Here is an 18,381-nt window from a genome sequence, read left to right as displayed (position 1 = left end):
TTCAGAAAAGGCTCCAATTTCTAAAGCGGATAAACAGCACAAACGTGTCTGACTGGAAACAAAGGTACAAACTTCACACCTCCTCCAGCTCCTCCCCAGGGACACCGAGGTGTTCCCAAGCCAAGAAACCCAGCCTGTCCTGGGTCAGACCCAGGACAGGCTCCTCCAGCTGGACGTGCCGAAAACGCCTCATCTAATAGGCTTCCAGGAGGCATCCCAGTCAGCTGCCAGAAACACCTCACCTCCCTTCTTTTGATGTGGAGAAGCTCCTTGCTCCACAATCTCATCCTTTTGATTAGCACCCACAGCTCATGGCTATAGGTGAGGGTAGGAACGTAGATCCGCTAGTAAACTGACAGCTTTGTTTTCATGCTTGGCTCTCTAAGCTACAGCAGCGAGGTGAAGTGTCTGCATCACCTGCTATGCTCTCTCCTCACTCGTGAACAGACTCAGAGATGCTTGAACTCCTTGAACTCTTCCACAGGCACCGACTCATTCTCAATCTGGAGTGGCCAATCCACCCTTTTCCACCTGTGGCTCGTGGCTTCAGACTTTCATTTGGCCAATTTTCTTCAGCGGCACTTCACACTCGGCTGCAAAACCCTCCCAGCACAATCAGAGGTTTGCTGCTGTAGAAGGACCACAACTAATCCCTTTATATTCCTGGACTTGAACTTGTCATTCTTATTGTTTGTTAACTGACTAAAGTAACGGTGTGTTAACCAATACTAATGAGTGTGGCTCCTGCCTTTAGCCTGATATTTACTGAAAGGATGGCAGTGGTACAGAAAAGAAAGAGTGTCCAGAAAATCTCAGCTGTGGCGGTTTTGGTGAACGTGTTCAAGTCCACAGGTTATCCACCTGCCATGTCTGTCTTCTTAAAATTCACCTGCTAATTTGAGGTTCTTTGCACAGCGAGGAGAGGGTACACGAAATATAAACACTTAACCTGCCCACAAAGATAAAAGTTATCAGAGGAGGATGCAATGACACGGTTTAATGCTTCCTGGCATTTTAAAAAGAAACAAACATTTTTTACACTTCAGTTACTGGTGGGCTATGACGCTATGCAGAGTCTCTTCAAGACCCAGCACCCCAAAGGGTCCCCATCTCCCCGCTGCATTCATGTTTTATGCTCAAAACAAATAGTTTCTCTCATGTATGCCTGGAGATGCACACTCTCACTATTATAAACATTACTCACACAGGCCTGTTTTTCAAGTCAAAGAGGGAGGATGTTAATATTAAAGCGTCTAAACACTGTGTGCAGTATGTGCATGCCGTTGCACCTCAATGTTCAGCACATTCTGTTGGAAAGCCTCGACTATTGAATTTACCCAAGGAGAAAACAACCTGGATGCAGCAGCAGCAGCACGGTTAAAGATTTAAAGGCTTGTGTGGCTCAGGGACCAATAAGGTCGGTGTCTTCTGCAGCCAAGAGACTTTTTTTAAGTTCTGCTCCATTAGAGCTGAAAGGTGTGTCTGTACTGAAAAGTTATTGCAGTTAGGATCAGGTAGTCAAATCAGGAAGTCTTCTATTTGAGTTATTAATATAGTTTGTTAGAGAAAAAATATTACATTAATATTTTTTGGTCAGTGTATTGCAGTGTGGTGGGGGGAGGTTTGGTGACATTTAGATGAAATAGCAATATACCAATGTTATATACACAGAAAAAAATATTTAAGACAATAATATAAAAACCAGTAAGAACAGAAACAGAGACAGCTGATGGCAGGGTGTGTATGTGCTGCGTGAATATGGGTGAAATCTTACAACCCGATCTTGGAACTAAAGTAAATGTATGTAAATGAGACGTGACGTAAAAGAGTCAAACAGAAAATATACTGGAGGATAAATAATGTTTATTAAAAACGCTTCTTTTACTGTACTTAAGTGATTATTGTTTGTTTTGATTAGTGCTGCTATCTGTATGAACAGAAGCAGCTTGTTTTATGTTGATGTGTTATGGATGTTGTAGGACCACACAAAGAAAAGCTGAGCCTGATGATAACGGGGATGCTGATCACACACACACACACACACACACACACACACACACACACACACACACACACACACACACACACACTTTCTTCCTCACCAAAATCTTTGACTCCCACCCCTGCCCCCTCTTTACCTTTAGGGCTTACTCTCAAATTCCTCCTCCAACATGGAGGTACACAACACTGGTCCAACCATGACGAATCACGGACAGGTGCAGTGCAGTTTAATTTAGTGTTAAAATGTTTGACAAAAGGGCAGTGAATAATCTGGACACTGCAGATTGGGGCGTGGCTGCTTAGACCGGCGGGCGTCTCGACACAGGCTGCTGTCTGCTAGGACTCACCGCCACTCATTAGTGTCAGTGAACTACACATCTCCTGCTGTCAGTGACATTTAAGTTCTAAAATAAGTCGCCCATGGGTAACATCACAGTGGCCGCGTCCATCTTTACACCATCTATGGTAAAACCCCCACCTAACAACAGGGTTTTATAATGTGAGCTTTGAGATTACACATTGTTAACAACAGTGATTGTAACATGTTTGTTTGTAACCAAGATGCATACTGCGTATTCAGCCTAAAATACTGCTGCGACTTTTCTCCACATCACCCAGCTCCAACACTGTACGGCATCATTTGCAGGCAGTTGCAAAAATGAACTTCACACTGCTCTTTTTAAACAGGCAATAATTATTAAAAGTCTATTTTGCTCAAATATTTCCTAGAGCCTACCACCGCTAATATTTAATTTCTCTACGAATGACCGTTGCTAGGTTTCATTTTTACTCTCGCCACGCTCACGTCTGCTTTCAGATCAAGAGGGAAGAGAAATAATTGCTAATCTATTAATAATGTGGCACAGATTAGCACTAAATAAAACCTCAAATTCCACCTCTGATGAATCTACTACATTTGTGTTGAACATGAAGGTTTTCCTTCAGGAAACTGAGCTTAATAAAAGAAATAAAATAAAATCTGCAATTCTTAGCTGACACTGTGAGGACTTCATATGTCTGTTTGTTCCCGACTCTCACTTTCTCCGTGACCTCTGTGAGGCTCTATTAAGAGTGATCCCATTAATCAGTGACGGACCTGCTCTCTGCCTGTGCTCTCAGCTGGATCAAGGATAGGCCAAGATCCTGCCGGCACACAGACCCGCAGAGAGACAGATTGAAGGGCCGATACACGACTAGTCAATTACAGAGCGTCTACAAGATCCAGCGAATATCCTCTACTTATTCCTTACCCTAGGAGAACATTGGCTGTGAGTCACTAATACAAAAAACATACAGACCATATTGTGGGTAAAAGAACAAGTACTGCGTTGCTTCAATGCAAGTAGTTTTATGTTAAACGGTAGGAGAAAGGATTTTATAGCTCACATGTGTGAATCCTACCACTAACTAGAGATGGCACGATACCACTTTTTTATGTCCGATACCGATAGCATAAATTTGGATATGTGCAGATAGGAAACAGATATAGTTCATTTTATAATCACAAAACAGTCTTTTTTTTAAATATCTTGCTGCATTTTGTATAAGTTCCTACTCAACAAAACATTAAAGCTATTCTGTTATAGCTGTATGCAAAAAATACACTGCACCCAAAATATTTCATAGTTCAGCAACACTGATCAATCTAATTTACTTAAACCTACTCCATCCTTCCTAATAAGGTTGCCAACTCCCAGCAAAAATAATAGGGGACCCTCCCCCACCCTCCGCCTTATAATGCTTAATTAACGTAATCTACTTTAATTTAATCCACATGTAAAACAAATGCACAGAAATCAATTTTTTTTTACAATAATTATATAGATTCAACATTTTTCTTCAACAGACCTGCAGACTGCACAGATGGTACCATCCCAAAGGAAAAGGTACTTTAGCTTACCAGGGTATATATTAGACTTAGTGACTATATACAATAACGGATTTCTATACATTTTATATCAGATGAAAACTTTGGTTGTAAGATTTAGATAATTATTTATTAAAAACTAGACATGACAATAAGAAAGAAAAGTATGTCTTTGTGCCCCCTTTTCCCTGTTCATGCCCTATCGGCCCCCCTGGCTAAACTTTGCTAGATCCGCCCCTGCACAGTTACCAGCCGTCAGCTACGTAGAAAAGGATCCTGGTGTAGAAAGTAATATTAAATACATTCTAACAACAGCTTATCAAGCTTAAACGTGCTGCTGTTGTTCAGCCGCTGGTTTCCTCTTTCTGGTGCAAAGTGGGCCAAAAACAAAGAAGAGAGATGGACTCGCGACAGAAAAGCCGATCAGCTGATCATTGATCAGTTTCTGACTGAAGTAGCAACAGGAGGGGGAGGGGGAGAGAATGAGAGGCAGTCGCTGCATCTATCAGTTGTTAAGCTTAATGTGAAAATGCTTTACAAACATTCAGAGATGAACTTACACACTTGCTTTACTTCTGGGATAATTTTCTCGGAGATGAAATGCCGGTTTCATAGCGACGCTCCAAATGCTCAACCAGACCGCCGACAGGTCTCGTAGGCCACAGCCGCTCTATCACGTGACGCATACTGCTCCGACGTGGTTATGAGGTTATGAGCTGGGTTATGCTATGTCGCAAGTTTTGTGAAGTGCTTTTGTGACATTTAATGGATCAGGTTACATTTTTTATTTCTCTCCGATACCCGATCCAGTAACTTAGGTCAGTATCGGACCAATACCGATACGTAATATCAGATCGGTCCATCTCTACCACTAACATCAGTTATTTTTGACACAGAGGGTCACAAAAATAAAAAAATAAAAGAAAGAAAGAAAGCCAATGCACACACAGCTCTCACAGTTACCCCGTTAAGTTAAACTGCTAAAAACTAGAGCTGGAGAAGCAGTCGGAGTACACTGTAATCCATTACACACTGGATGCATAGGAAGAGTTAATGTCAGTAACTGCAGGCAGTCACATAAGGTTATAATAATTAAAATAAAATGATGGAGGAAACAAACCTACATGTGGGAGCACAAAGACCCTCACACGGCCTTCATTTCAGAAAATGACTCATCTTTATTCACTCTGCAAAGTTTTAGTAGTACTTCAGTAATACTGAAGCACGAATCAAACGTTGATGGTCTTCAGTGAAGTAGAAAAACCTAAAGTTACTAGTTTGAGAATTCAGATTAAAAGCTGTGGAGTTAATTTGACATGAAAGTAATGACATGATGCTAGAAACAAATTGCTCTGTACTAGTATTTAAATGTACTTTCCTCTGGCTTGTAGCGCTCTTTGTCCAGACCACTGGTGTGAGCTGCCCAGTTTGGGACACATCAGCCTACAGAGAGCCTCCCTCTCCTTGATATCATGAAACTAATAAAACTGATGGCACTCAAAAAAAATAAAATTCAGAAGCAATGTCACTTTCCAGAAATCACCAAAACAAATACATAAAACAAGAATCTGCAAACGTCACTGTTTCAAATTAAAACTGTTATCTTTCTACCAATCTAAACCCGCCAACCACATCACTGCTTCACATAAAGGAAGTGTCCATCCACCTATGATGTGGGGAGAGACAGGAGGACGTAAAAATCCTTCCCTTGGTATTTGCAGTTTTTTCTAGCCAGAGGAAAAAAAGACAATAAAAATGCAAATCTGACTATGGGGTGAAACCTCACAGCTTTAATGGAAAAAGGCTCAAAGAGAAACACCTGAAGGGTTTATGATCTGCAACATTTCCAGTTTGATAACAGACAACAATGTTGCTTTGGTGGCAGAACCATGACCCGATCTCCATACCGTCAAGTTCAGATGCCACAGTGTTTTCAGTCTGCATTAATGTCCAACATAAGATAAGTAAAGATTTTACTGGAGTGCAGGCTAAGGACAACTATGGAGCTGCAAATTAGCACAACAAATCCACTCTGAGCATATTCCTGTTAGCTAGTACATCCTACATGTCAGAGGTAATGCAAGGCTTTATTGTGCAAAGACAATAAAACACGGCGGTGGATGAGCATGGTGACACTACGATGAAGCTAATAAGAGTTGTGCTAATGGAAGCCAACATTACGAGCACAGTGAGGTTAGTAACTGTCACCGCCGTGTCAGATGCTGCGCTTTTTACCCTCCCTCCTTGCTTCTTGTGTTCCTATCCGACAGCCCTACCCACAATCCCTCCTCTTTCATCTTGCCATCCAAACTCCCTCCACCCCTCATCTCTGCTCGCGTGCTACTTTTATCTTCCTCTTCTCTCCTCGTTTCCTCCTACCATCCTCCTGACTGTGCTGTTGTGTTCCTTCTGCTGTCTCTTTTCTGTCATTCCTGTCCTTGTTTCTTTTCACACGCTTCCTTCCTGGCTGGCAGTCTCCTTCCTTACCCTCAACCAATCTCTCAATTATCTGCGCTGCCTCTGCCTCCCTCTGCACTTTCCCTCAAATTTATACTGGCCCAGTTCACTCTGATTTTAAAACTCACCTCCCCGTCGTTTGTTTCCTGTATATCTTCTTCTGTGGAAGAAGGAGGTGTACATGACAGCCACCACATGCAGGATGACAGGATCATTCATGTGGTGACACTCCTATGAACTCTGAGCTCTTGACAAACCTCCCACCTTCTTTTTCTATATGCACAGATGAGGATGTCTGCATTGATGTTTCCTACTTCTATGGTATTTTTCACTAACAGACAATGCTGTAATGAATGCGTGACTGGCACTGACACATTTCATTAGGTTACTACTGTTTGAAGAATTCTGAAACATTTGGGCTTTAATGAGGGATTTTTATTAGACTGTCTCATTGTTCAGAACAAACAAACAAATCTTCACACTAGTGCAGAATTTGTCTCAGCGTCTCATCTTACTGTGAGGTTTTTTTGACTGCCTTTTAAAACCGGTGTTCATGTTCATAAATGTTGATTGAAGCACCCCAGATACCGAGAATAAAATCTGATGTAACGTCACTTCGGTTCAGACGTGCTGTAGAGACCCTCCCCAACACAAAGCCATTCATCTTTTTTTTCATTACTTCCCTGCCTTCTGTTTTTGTTCCAGTTTTCTCTCTTGAACTGAGCCCAGTCAGCAGAACAACAGTCATTAGTGGAATTACTTTGGGGTTCCATTGCACAGCTCTTACCCCGGTATAAATACGCCTGCTGCTGGTACCAAAACAGAAATGGCAACACACCAGCAGAGCTGAGGAAGCCTGAGCCAAAGGGGCTGCAGCAGGAGAGGACTCCTTCTGTCCGTGTGGCCTGACATGTTCCAGCTAATGACCTAACATGTCATCACAAGGTTCATACAGATACTGCAGGTAATGCAAGCTATAATCACATTCTCATTACTTTCTTGACAAGCTGTCAAAATTCAACAAAACCGTAAAAATCAACCACAGGTTTAATTATAGTTTCCTCCCACAACACTGTTAGAAGTGCATCAGCTAACTTTTTCATGTCTGACCTCTTATTAATGTGACTTTAAAAGAGAGCGAGAGCTGCCTCTAACAGACTACAGATCGATTTTGTGTGCTGGACCGAGGTCAGATTTTCAGTCCCAAGGATGTGACCAGGACCAGTGTGTGCACATCCAGGTAAATTACTCATCATTTATATATCATTACTGCTCTTTAATATGTCATTTATGAACACAGATATATTTATCCTGCTGTTACTGTTACACCATGCACAGCTATCACTGCTGAACATGCTTTAAATATGTAGAACTATCACTTCTACTACGACAGTGATAGTAGTGATCGTGATCATAGTCATAATAATACATACTAAGAAGTAGTAATGCTATATAAATGATGATTAAACACTTGCTAATACCTTCCCAGGGGTATGAACCCTTACCAACCTTAATAATGCTTAATAGTGTGACATTATGATAAAATGCTACCCATAAATCAAGTTCAAACACATTATAGTAACCACTAATTCTATTGTAATCCATTTTATCATGATGTCCGTGCGCGTGTTCTTTGTTTACGGTCCGCGTTCCCTCACCCACCCAAACATCTGGTTCTACTCGGGCGCTCTTCCTCTTTAAAAGAGAGTTCTTCCTTCTCACTGTTGCCAATTGCTGGAGTACAGCCTAAGTGTTGAAGGTTTCTGTTTCCATATAATTTGCTTGAGATGACTGATGATATAAATTTGGATTTAACTAATTGGCCTACTGCCTGGAGATGAGGGAGGAGCATGCAACCAAACCAGCAGCATCGGTGTCACAGCAGTCACCTCAAAATAAGTTCTGTTCTCTGTTTTTCATTGAACGGCATTAACAGTGTTGTCCAACTGACGTGGTCGGACAACACAACGGGAGATCTAGTTCTGACAGACCATTACGTGGTCTCAGTACTGAACACTCGAGTACCGCCTTGGCACTAGTACTGCAAATGATGCTCTGCCCTACTCGTGTGGCCTTTTTTAACCCCAATTTTTAAAAGTTTGAATGAAGAACACATGAGTGAGGAACATCTTCAGTTGCTTCATCACAACGTTGAATCATTTAGTTTCTAAATAGCTTTCCTCCTGGTACCAACTCAATATGATCTTCATCTTTTATTCAGCAAGGTGCGCTTTTTGTGGAGTGAAGAGGGCTCGAGTGCCACGACGGATCAGGGAAATGGAGTCTGAAAAGCATTTACATAAAACGTAGTAATTAATTTTTTGGTTAGATTATAAAACTACCACAACAACCTGAGGTGACTGCTGTCATTAAAATGCACATCTTTGTACACTTTATTTTGGAGAAATGTACTTATCCCACAAATGAAAGCTTGTGTACCTTCTACAATCACCATGTTCCCTTACTGTAGAGGTAATGAGTTTTCATCTGTGAAAGCTCAAGCTCATCGTCCTATTGTTGTTTCGATGTTTGACAAATCTCTGTGAACCAAATTTCCTTTAACATTTGGTTTTACTTTTCTCTGTATGGTCAAAGCCCAAAATTGATTCTGCTTGTTTACATTATCATTCATGCCCTTGCTCTCGGTCACAAACGGTGTTTCCTATTGTCGCCTGAATGTGTGAAAACTGCTGTCAAACAGTGCCAACGAGTCCATGAGCAAGGATGTCAAACTGATAGATATGATGAACATGAAAGAGAGCAGTTTTCACAGCAGGAGAGAAACATGTAACAGCAGGGAGGACAGTCAGCTTTTATAGGAGTTGTATGTTGCTGTTGTCACTGCCACATGAAAACCTGCCACTGTGGAAGGCCAGTTTTGGCATCTTTGACCAAAGTAAGGTCGAGATGTTAAAACTACATGAAAACAGTCCACAGTTCTGCATCACAGAAACCGACCCAAACTAGTTTTTTTGGAGTTTCTGTTGCAGGCTGATCAGAGTCACCCATTTTAACAGAAAAGTGCAAAACACACCAGAATTCAACCAATGAATCGCCTCCATAAACAGCTCCTCGTTGCTGCAAAGCGTCAGTGTGATTTGCTGGACTGAACTAAAAACCAAATCCTACTAAAGGGTTTGAGTGATGCTGCTGCTTTAAAAGCTTCTTGTGCATTTACAGGACTTCCTGTACAGAGAACTCTCTTCCTGCAGTAAAGAGAGATCCGAGTGTAAAGGCAAAGATGTCGACCTACTAACACCTACAACCACGAGCTCTGGGTCATCCAAAGAAGACGACCTGTACTAATCCACGGAGTAGGAATTTCCTAATTTCTAATCCTAAAACACAGTTTAGACCTAACTCTTACCCTACCCCAAAGTTTGGCATGCTCTAAATGGGAAACTTTACTGCTGGGCCTTAACGAAGTAACTCTGTCAGTAGTAAACTTAAAAACACTGAGCACGTGCGAGTATGAATTACTGGCATAAGGTACTTTCATGCCTCAGCACTCTGGATTTATCAGCACCTCCCAAACACATTGCCTCTTGTGATTATATGGAAATAAGGACAACACGGTGTTTATAGGAGCAACACGGTGACAGGCCTGGAAAATTACATCTAATGTTATTGAGAAAGCCAAAAGACTTCAGTGTGGCTATATTTGGAAGCATGTATAAAAATCATTTACGATACGATCCTGAGAGAGAAAGGAAACGCTGACTCCGGTCTGACTCACTATCAATTAAAAAAAACCCAAAGAACTATTTGCAGTGTGTTATTTTTCACTTTATTTTTTTAAGATATGTTGATGTAATTTTCTTGAACACAGCCATGTTATGTTTTGAAAATAATTTGTCAGCGTGACAGAAGGAAAGCAGTGAATGATCTGTAACACACAGGTCTGCAACAAGCATTAATCTTTTGGGCCAAAGACGGGGAGAGCGATACGTCGATTGAAGCGAATAAACTGCACTCGACCTCGTCTGCTTGTGAGTGTGGGGTCGTTTAACGTGTTTCTCCTGGTATTTATGATGAATGAGTGTCATATGTGGCTGCTACATGTGTTGGTGTTTATCGTCTGCACTGAATGTGTTACATCTGAAGGAATCACTTGGATAATGTTATTAACGCTAAAAATGAACCTTACTTGATTTTTCACAACATGTTCAAAATATTCTATTTCCATGTTTCACTCTGAATGATTGTTATGTTTTCTTTAGATGCACACACATTGGTTTTGCTTCCTCTCTGCAACAAACTGAGGCTGTACAATATAAAGCATCTTTGGTGCTTAAAGTTTTCCTTTACGGTTTTTCCAAAACACTTTTCCTTGAACTTGATGGAAAATGTGATGAACGACAGCAAAAGCCACCAGAGGTGTGTGCATGTATTCATGTTCTTTTTAGTATTTACATGTGCTTCCTTAGGACTGGTCAAAGCCAACAGAGCGACCTAAGCGCAGGTCCACAGTCCTGCAAAGCTTCCAGTGCAGTTTCACTTTTCTATACATGCCTCCGCCTGTGATCCGTTTCTAAGAAGCACCTTCAGCCCACTCTGGGACTGGTTTCCAAGACAATGTGTTTGCTTTCACAGAGCATCCGCAGCGCTGACCAGTTCACAGGATGAAAACTTATGCGGTCCATTTCCAGATGGCACAGATGGGAATGGATCGACTTTGTTACTTGTGTGAGTCACACATTGCCTACACAGTATACAGACTACACGTTGAGCTCCTGGCAGTTACATGGAGCTCTTTGTGAGACTGTTGTGGGAAATATGTTAAATAAAAATTACTTTTTTTGGTGATTGCAAAATGTTTTCTACTGGACATATTTTATGTGCATCTTTATTGTGTGTGATTATTTGCGATGGTGCTCTGCTGCAGACGTCTGACATTTACGTCAGAGTGATTCTGAAAAACTTCAACATCAGCAAAACACTCAAAGATCCAGCAGAGCATTAAAAACACCAGGAAGCTTTTAAATTAACAACCAGTCAAACCCGACCGAAGCGCAGACTTTTAGCTTTCATTTAAGGGGTGCTGTGCAACTGCGTAGGAACTACAGCCATTTTTTATAGAACTCGTCTGCAGGACTGAGCCAACTGCCTTCCACAAAGCTGTGAACTGAGTCCTTCCTGACAAATACCCTGCATGGCAGTAAAACAAGAAAAACTGAAACAAGCAAATCTGGAAATGAACTTAAATGCAAAACAAAAACTTGAAATGAAATAAAACTACAAACCAATTAGAAAAAACAAAACTTTAATAACTCTGGTGCCGGCTTTACTGTTAGGCTACGAAGTGCAGAAATGCCTGTAAGCATAAATTGACTTTCATGTCACAGCTGTTCGTTTTCTCTTTACTGGAGAGAAAGCAACAAATCTAACACTGTTTACAGCTGCTGCTGCTGCAAAAGGTAACTGTTAGGACAATCGTGCTCAGCCAGCGCCGGCTGGATTAATGGAGCTGAGAGAAGATTTTCTGAACACAACATGGTGGAGAAATAAACAACCCTCACCCCTGATTGTAACTGGAAACTGTAACTGGATCATGGCTCAGGCTTCTGTGTACAGTTGGGTTTTTCCCCCATTTGATTTATTTCTGGGAAACCTAGAGGGACGCGCTGTTACGAGTGTGGGTTCATATAAAGTGTGATGTTTGTGTGTGCACTCTTTGTTGCACTTGTTTGGAAATGTGGCAAATATTAAATGCATTCAAAGTTCAGCCAATCACAAAAATATACCTTCCTAATTTATGATTTTACTTCCTCAATGATCCTGATGACTAAAACTGCTGACGAGCAGCTTTCGTTTTACTGGTTCTTACCTTCTCCATCTCGCCGCTCTTCCTCTTGCGTGCTGAGCGGGTGATTTTGACGGTCACGGCGCCCTCCTCTCCCTGCCGGCGCAGAGCCATGCGGTTGGGCTGCAGCGGGCTGAAGGAGATCTCCAGCTCGGGCCGAGGGAAGCGGCTCATTCTGCCCTCTTCTGTGGAAATCTCAGAGGACTCCAGGACTGACGGACAGCCGCTTGAAACCTGCGGGACCACATGTGGGCTTAAGGTCAGGGGTCACTTCATCATCACTCGAGAGAGAAATGTCACAAGGTCGAGGCTTCTCCGCCTGTTACAATACAGGTGTCGAGGCCAGTTGGCACAACTGCTGAGTGTTATCAAATCAAAAAGTCGAGCCATCAGCTGTAAATCACCTCCCATGAAAGGTGACCATGAACAGGCCAATCAGAAGTGATGTGGGTTAAAATAAGGAGTGACATCACAAGAGGCACAGAGCTGCTGCAGCCACGGCAGCAGTGAGAGCAAAAGCACGTCACAGCTGTATCGTATTAAAAAGCTCTGCTGTAAGTGAGACGACTATCACAGCACCATCATTTAAACACATGTGACATGTAGTTAAGTTTACATGTTGTTAAGATGTCATTCAGCTGTAGCCCCGCAGCGTTAAACAGTCTGAGAGCAAGTGAGGAACAATTAAAACAACAGAAGTCAAATTCAACCTGGTACGAAGGCTTTTTACAACATGTAATAGCGTGCAGGTTAATTGTTTTAAAATGACTCACAGCTAAGGGGAAAAAACAAGGAATAAGACAGCTACATAAGCACATTTCTCAGTGATGCTCATGAAGGAAAGACCTGTTTCTAAAAACTGAACACCTTACCGTCGTCGTCCCACAGAGTCGAGGTTTGATGGATGGTCCAGGAAAGGTGACACTAACAGATTAGTCGGAATATGATGGTTTTTATGCGTGTTGATTTTGGCTTTTAATGATAATCTGCTCAGGTGAACATTTGGTGTGTGGCTTAAGTTACCATGGCGATGCACCCCAGCAGGAAGTCAACCAACTTTGTGACCCTGAAAACTCAGGGTTAACTCTGAAGTCACCTCGCTGAGCCCCAAATCCTGCTTTGTAGCACACGACCTGTACTGAAGCAGGCAGCGACTCAAAACAGTTCCACTTATGAAAAGCACATCACGCCAACCTCTGAAGTGCTCACCTGTACGCCGTGAAAAGACTCGCTGACGAGGAAAAAAACAAAGACCGTACAAAAGATGACACTGAGCATAAAAGTCGAAAGAAATGAAAGAAGCTTGTGTAGAAATTTGTTTTTTCTGAGAGTGAAAGATACGGGAAAAGTTGCTAAGTGCAGTCCTGCAACTTATTGACCTCTAAAGGCAATTTATCACATATCTGCATTCAGGAGGTTCATACAAGCTGTGAATGGCCAGTCAGCTGGAACCTTGAGCACGAACACTTTAAAACCAACTCCACATGTGAATCTTAGATTATAATTTTATATGTACTGTTAGAGTTTACGTAAAATACTTTGGATTTTTTGGTTTATTCATTTTGGACGTAGTAAAATCTCAGGTGTTGTAAAGGCTGTAGACAGGAATCAGAGTGTTTGGACAAACACAGCAGATTAAAGACGCATCAAGCTGTCTTCTCTTTGAAATTGAGTTTGGAGGAAGTTCAGCACAGAACTGGCAGAAACCAATTGGCTTCTAGTGCAACCATCCACAGTCTAAAGTCTGAGAGCTGGTGCTCTGAGTGCCCTGACAATGAGGACTCAAACAGAAGGCTCTTTTTTATTTCTTCTGTTTACTGGAGGCTGAAGAGAGGGGAAACAGTGACGCCTGCTGGGGATCCGCCGCAGGTTCGAGGGAGCATATCTACAAACTGAGTCGAGCGTATGTATGGGACAACACCGTCAGGGGTCTGTTAGATCCAAAACTCGTGCACCAAAGCAACCAGAGCCATAAAGAAAATTATGAATTCACACAAAGAGCAAAGATGCCACAGATGGTACGGCCACCACAGGAAGAACTGTTCACCAAGACGAGGACTGGTGCCATGAACACAAAAAACTGTGATTTAAGATAACTTCAAAGTTTAAACTTAATCGATTCAGAAATCTGTCACCCAAAAGCACGGTTCAACAAAAAGGCAAAGAGGGGGAAGTCTGAGCTGCAGGCAGAACTCACAGCTGGCGCGTCTTTGAATGAAGCCAACATCGTGTTTGGATTATTAGCGCAGAGCTGCTGGACCACACTGGAAGAATGCTCTGATGACTCCAGAGGGAATAAAGTCGGCACATCAGCTGACTAATGCAGCTGTAACTGAGCACACAGAAACTCACCACTGTGGTCACAGCCATTCAAAAGAGCCGTGGCTCAAGCACACATGCCAACTCGAGTGTACGTTATCGGTTCACAAAGAAAAATCTCCTCTCACCACTCCCCAGCTCTAGCATCACAAAGGCTCTGTCACGTATCTCACACACTGGTTTGTGACTCTAATAAGGACTGTGTGTGTGAGGGGATATCTACAGACCACAGGAGGAGGTTCAGTACAGGGCTGTTGTTTCTGCACTCGTGTCATCTCAGCAGCTTACCTGGCTGCTGACGGACGCTCTGGCATCCTTCCTTCCAGACTTCCTGACAATGGTTTCACTCCTGGGTTTCTCCATGAGAGCAGCAGAGCTCTCTTTGTTTTCAGTCCGCTGCTGCCAGAATGAGAAAACATCTCATGTTATTTATAACCTCTTTTTATTGTTTTGGTCCCAAAGCTACAAATTGCAGAAAGAAAAAAAAGAAGTCACAAACAAGTTGGACACTGCATATTTTTGTACAGGTACAGTTTTGGTATCTTACTTCTATATTTTCACATTCCAACACATGCACACACATCATTTAAATTATTTTATTTATATATAGGGTCAGGGTTTAGATCTTAGTTTGTTTCCTTCAGTGCTGTCATTCACACTCATCTTCGTGGTTTCTCACACACAGCTGGTGTTTAACACTAAAAGGAAACATTCACTCATCCTGGAACACTAACATCAGGGGATTTTCTCCCACACGTCCCAGGAATGGGTGGACCAAAGAGAAGTATACAGTTTCATTAGTTTTATTTGTTTTACTGAACGATTTGTCACCAATTTTAGTGTTTTGGTTTTTTTTCCATTTGCTGCTCCGATGATACAATTTTCACTTTTATGAGATGGTGTGTATGAGGGGAAATAAAATAAGAGTACAGTAATCCCTCGCTATAATGCGGTTCACTTTTTTACGTCTCATTGTGTTCTGCGTCCTGATTGGCTGTAGATCAATGTCAATCAGCCTCGTGCCGTGTCTCCTGTACAGTACAGAATGTGTTCAGCTTGTCAATTTATTTAATTTACATAAATCTTCAATCTCTAGCACTGTGAAGTGCTGTACTGTATGTTTGTAGGTTTTCTCCCCAACAACCACAACAATGTCTTTGGTTTCATTCTATAATACTGGACTTATTTTTCTATGAGGGTTTGAACGTTGTGAGAGTTTAAACAAGAGAAAAAAGTGTAAAAATGTTCACGCCTGTCTGAGAAAAGTGTATAAAGTGTGTAGTGAGGAGTTTTACAGCCTTAAAACATCTATAATAATTGTAAAAAATAAAGCTGGCAGATTTCACCTATCACGGTTATTTTTAGAACGTAACTGACCACTGTACTTCAATTTGCTATGTATCGTTGTACTTTCTTGATGGAATTGTTTTATATTATATCAGGTAAACTGTTCGAGGGTTAAAGATGAGAAATGATTTTCCCCAGTTTGCCCAGTTTGTCGATGTTCTCTGCTCATCTTTCTGGCTCTGTTTGTAGATGGAGACCAGATGTGTCTAATCCGGGCGTCCTCTGCCTTTTTCATTATATTTACACTTCTTACATTTAAGCTGAAGCATTAAGCAAACCAACGAAAGCAAATCTGCACGCCTGAAGCTCTTTTCTCGACCTGTTATCCTCTGACCTGCTCGCTGAGAAATGAAAACGAACATCTGTTTGAACATAAGAGAAAAAAATGTTCCTGCTGCCCGCCATCTTCACCTTCAAACATAAAACAACTACAGAGCTATGAACTCATTTACATCTGCTCTCTTTTTCCATGTCCATGTTCCATGTTGTTTAAAGACTCCTCAGTTTTGACAGATGCTACATAAAAACATTGAGCTTTAAGCTAAAGGCGCTCCTAACATACTTTTAAACTATAAGAAGGCAGAAAGATGTCGAAGCATCCTTGAACATTTTTAAGCGTCTCTGTTCCTTCTCAGACACAGGATGCGTTCTGCTCCCTGCCTGATAAAGTCAGATTTGGATCGTCTCAGGCTTTACAGAGGTCACGTCCAAGGGCTGTTTCCTGATAGACTTTTACAGGACCTGCAGTGATTTGGAAACCACACGGGTTTCCCCCTGGTGGTCATTAAGGGCATAAAAGGTTTTACCAGAACAACTTTCATGTAAAAGTTAGCAGAACGTTCGTCCAGCATTGAGCCGACAGGTTCAGATGCTGTCGGCTTACCATGAAAAGAGTGCACGTCTGAACGGGGGTATAAATCAAAGATAAGCACCACTGCCGTCCTTTGTGGAGGATTAAACCACAAATCTTTAAAAGCCACCTTTCAAATGCGACCATGGGTGGATATCTGATTTTGAAAAGTTCTTGTTTGACTCGAATAAGGCTTAAAACACTGACCTGTGTCACTGTGTCCTCCTGATTGACTGTGGAGGCCTCGAGCTGCTCCCTCAGCCTCAGGATCTCTGCCTCCTTTTCAGACAGAGCAGCCTGCAGCGTCGCTGCGCTGGGACCACCGTCGCTGCCCTGAAACAGGAAGTTCATGGACACTGAGCATGTTTTCTGCATCTCACCTTCAATTGCATGCTTTTGAGAGACCCTTTAAACATGCCAGAGATGGCTGACGATATAGATTTTCAACACATATCAATTCATTTTCCTTTGTATCGATACACTGATTCGGTTCTCTCTCACTCTCACACACACACACGCCTCCTTGCTGCCGACCCATTCACCCTCCATCAGAATTGGTTTCTGGCTTGAACGTCTTTGCCTGAATTACCTCAACACTACAACTACTAGCCCAGCCTTGAGTAGTTTACACTATCTGAGCAGAAGTCGAAGGTGAGCAGGTATGTTTGAGCTGCAGGCCGGCGGCAGACGGGTGGGTGGAAATAGAAGCTGGGACTAATTTGCATATTCATAGATGGAGGCGACCGAAGCAAGCAAAAGGTGTCGAATTGGATCTGAGCCACTCTAAGGCGTGAAGGGATTACTTTATGGAAAACAGCATGTAACGCTGATGAACAGAGATGAGCTTTTCATTTTTTAAATCAATGCCAGAAGAAGAACTTCGAAAGGTGAAAGCAGAAAGTTCAATACTTTCTAAGGAAGTCGCACTGAACACAATAAGTCTCACTACATAAAGCTTAAGAGAAGTGCACCTCCTATTCACGGGGGGGGGGGGGCAGAGAGAGAGACAGACAGGCAGAGAGAGAGACAGAGAGAGAGAGGGAGGGGGGGGGGATCTGCTGCACTTTTCGGTCAGCCCTGTTTGCTGCAGATGTAGAATCCATTCCCCTCACCACAAAATAAAAGGAACACTCTGAAAAGGTTGAACTCTTGAGAAACCAACAAAATTGCTTCCACTACATCAGAACTGAGGTCTCTGACTTTGAATCATCCTGGAAAATATACAGTGGCTTCAATTTAAAGTTCTGTATGACTAGAAAGATGAGTCGATGATAAACGGCTCAAAAAAATAAAAAATATAATTTAAACTCATTCTATGTGCATCTGCTCAGATATAAAACCTTTGTGTTTTTCTTGTTACGAATGGCTGTGAAGTGTTTTCGCTTTGGTTTCATTTTATTTGTTATTGTTGTGGAAAATAATCAGATCAACAGGCACAGTTTAGTATTTCCTGGCGAGTTTGCAACGATTCAAACAGAAACAAGCTGATAAGAAGAATAACTGTTTTCAGGAGGCTAAAATAAATGGATATAAAACCCACTTTTTATATTTATGGCTCTATTAAAACCTGGAAGCGTTTACGCCACTTTGACTTCCATCAAAGTGGGAAAATGGAGAAATACGTTTGGACAAACTGCAGAGGAACCGGCAACATAACTGAGCTGACAGTCAAATGCAGGCCAGTGCAGCGGATCCCCGTCGTTCATTATCACTGCTGTGTGGAGACGTTTTTAAACG

General features: G+C 42.0%; 1 protein-coding gene across 4 annotated transcripts in view; it reads right to left on the bottom strand.

The window, feature by feature from the left end:
- kif20ba (kinesin family member 20Ba) overlaps window positions 1-18,381 on the bottom strand; it is a 65,350-nt gene that overhangs the window by 16,307 nt on the left and 30,662 nt on the right. For 3 of the 4 annotated variants that reach the window (XM_031738721.2, XM_039621966.1, XM_031738722.2), the window contains exons 28-30: window positions 16,852-16,977; window positions 14,736-14,846; window positions 12,153-12,362 (exon numbers count right to left, since the gene is read on the bottom strand). In XM_031738721.2, coding sequence (XP_031594581.1) covers window positions 12,153-12,362; window positions 14,736-14,846; window positions 16,852-16,977 — 447 coding nt within the window. The remainder of the gene's footprint in view (window positions 1-12,152; window positions 12,363-14,735; window positions 14,847-16,851; window positions 16,978-18,381) is intronic. The other variant, XM_039621965.1, reaches the window with a different exon arrangement.

The sequence above is a fragment of the Oreochromis aureus genome, linkage group 13, assembly GCF_013358895.1.
Source record: "Oreochromis aureus strain Israel breed Guangdong linkage group 13, ZZ_aureus, whole genome shotgun sequence".
Lineage (NCBI taxonomy): Eukaryota > Metazoa > Chordata > Actinopteri > Cichliformes > Cichlidae > Oreochromis > Oreochromis aureus.
This window is presented reverse-complemented; position numbering and strand designations above follow the sequence as displayed.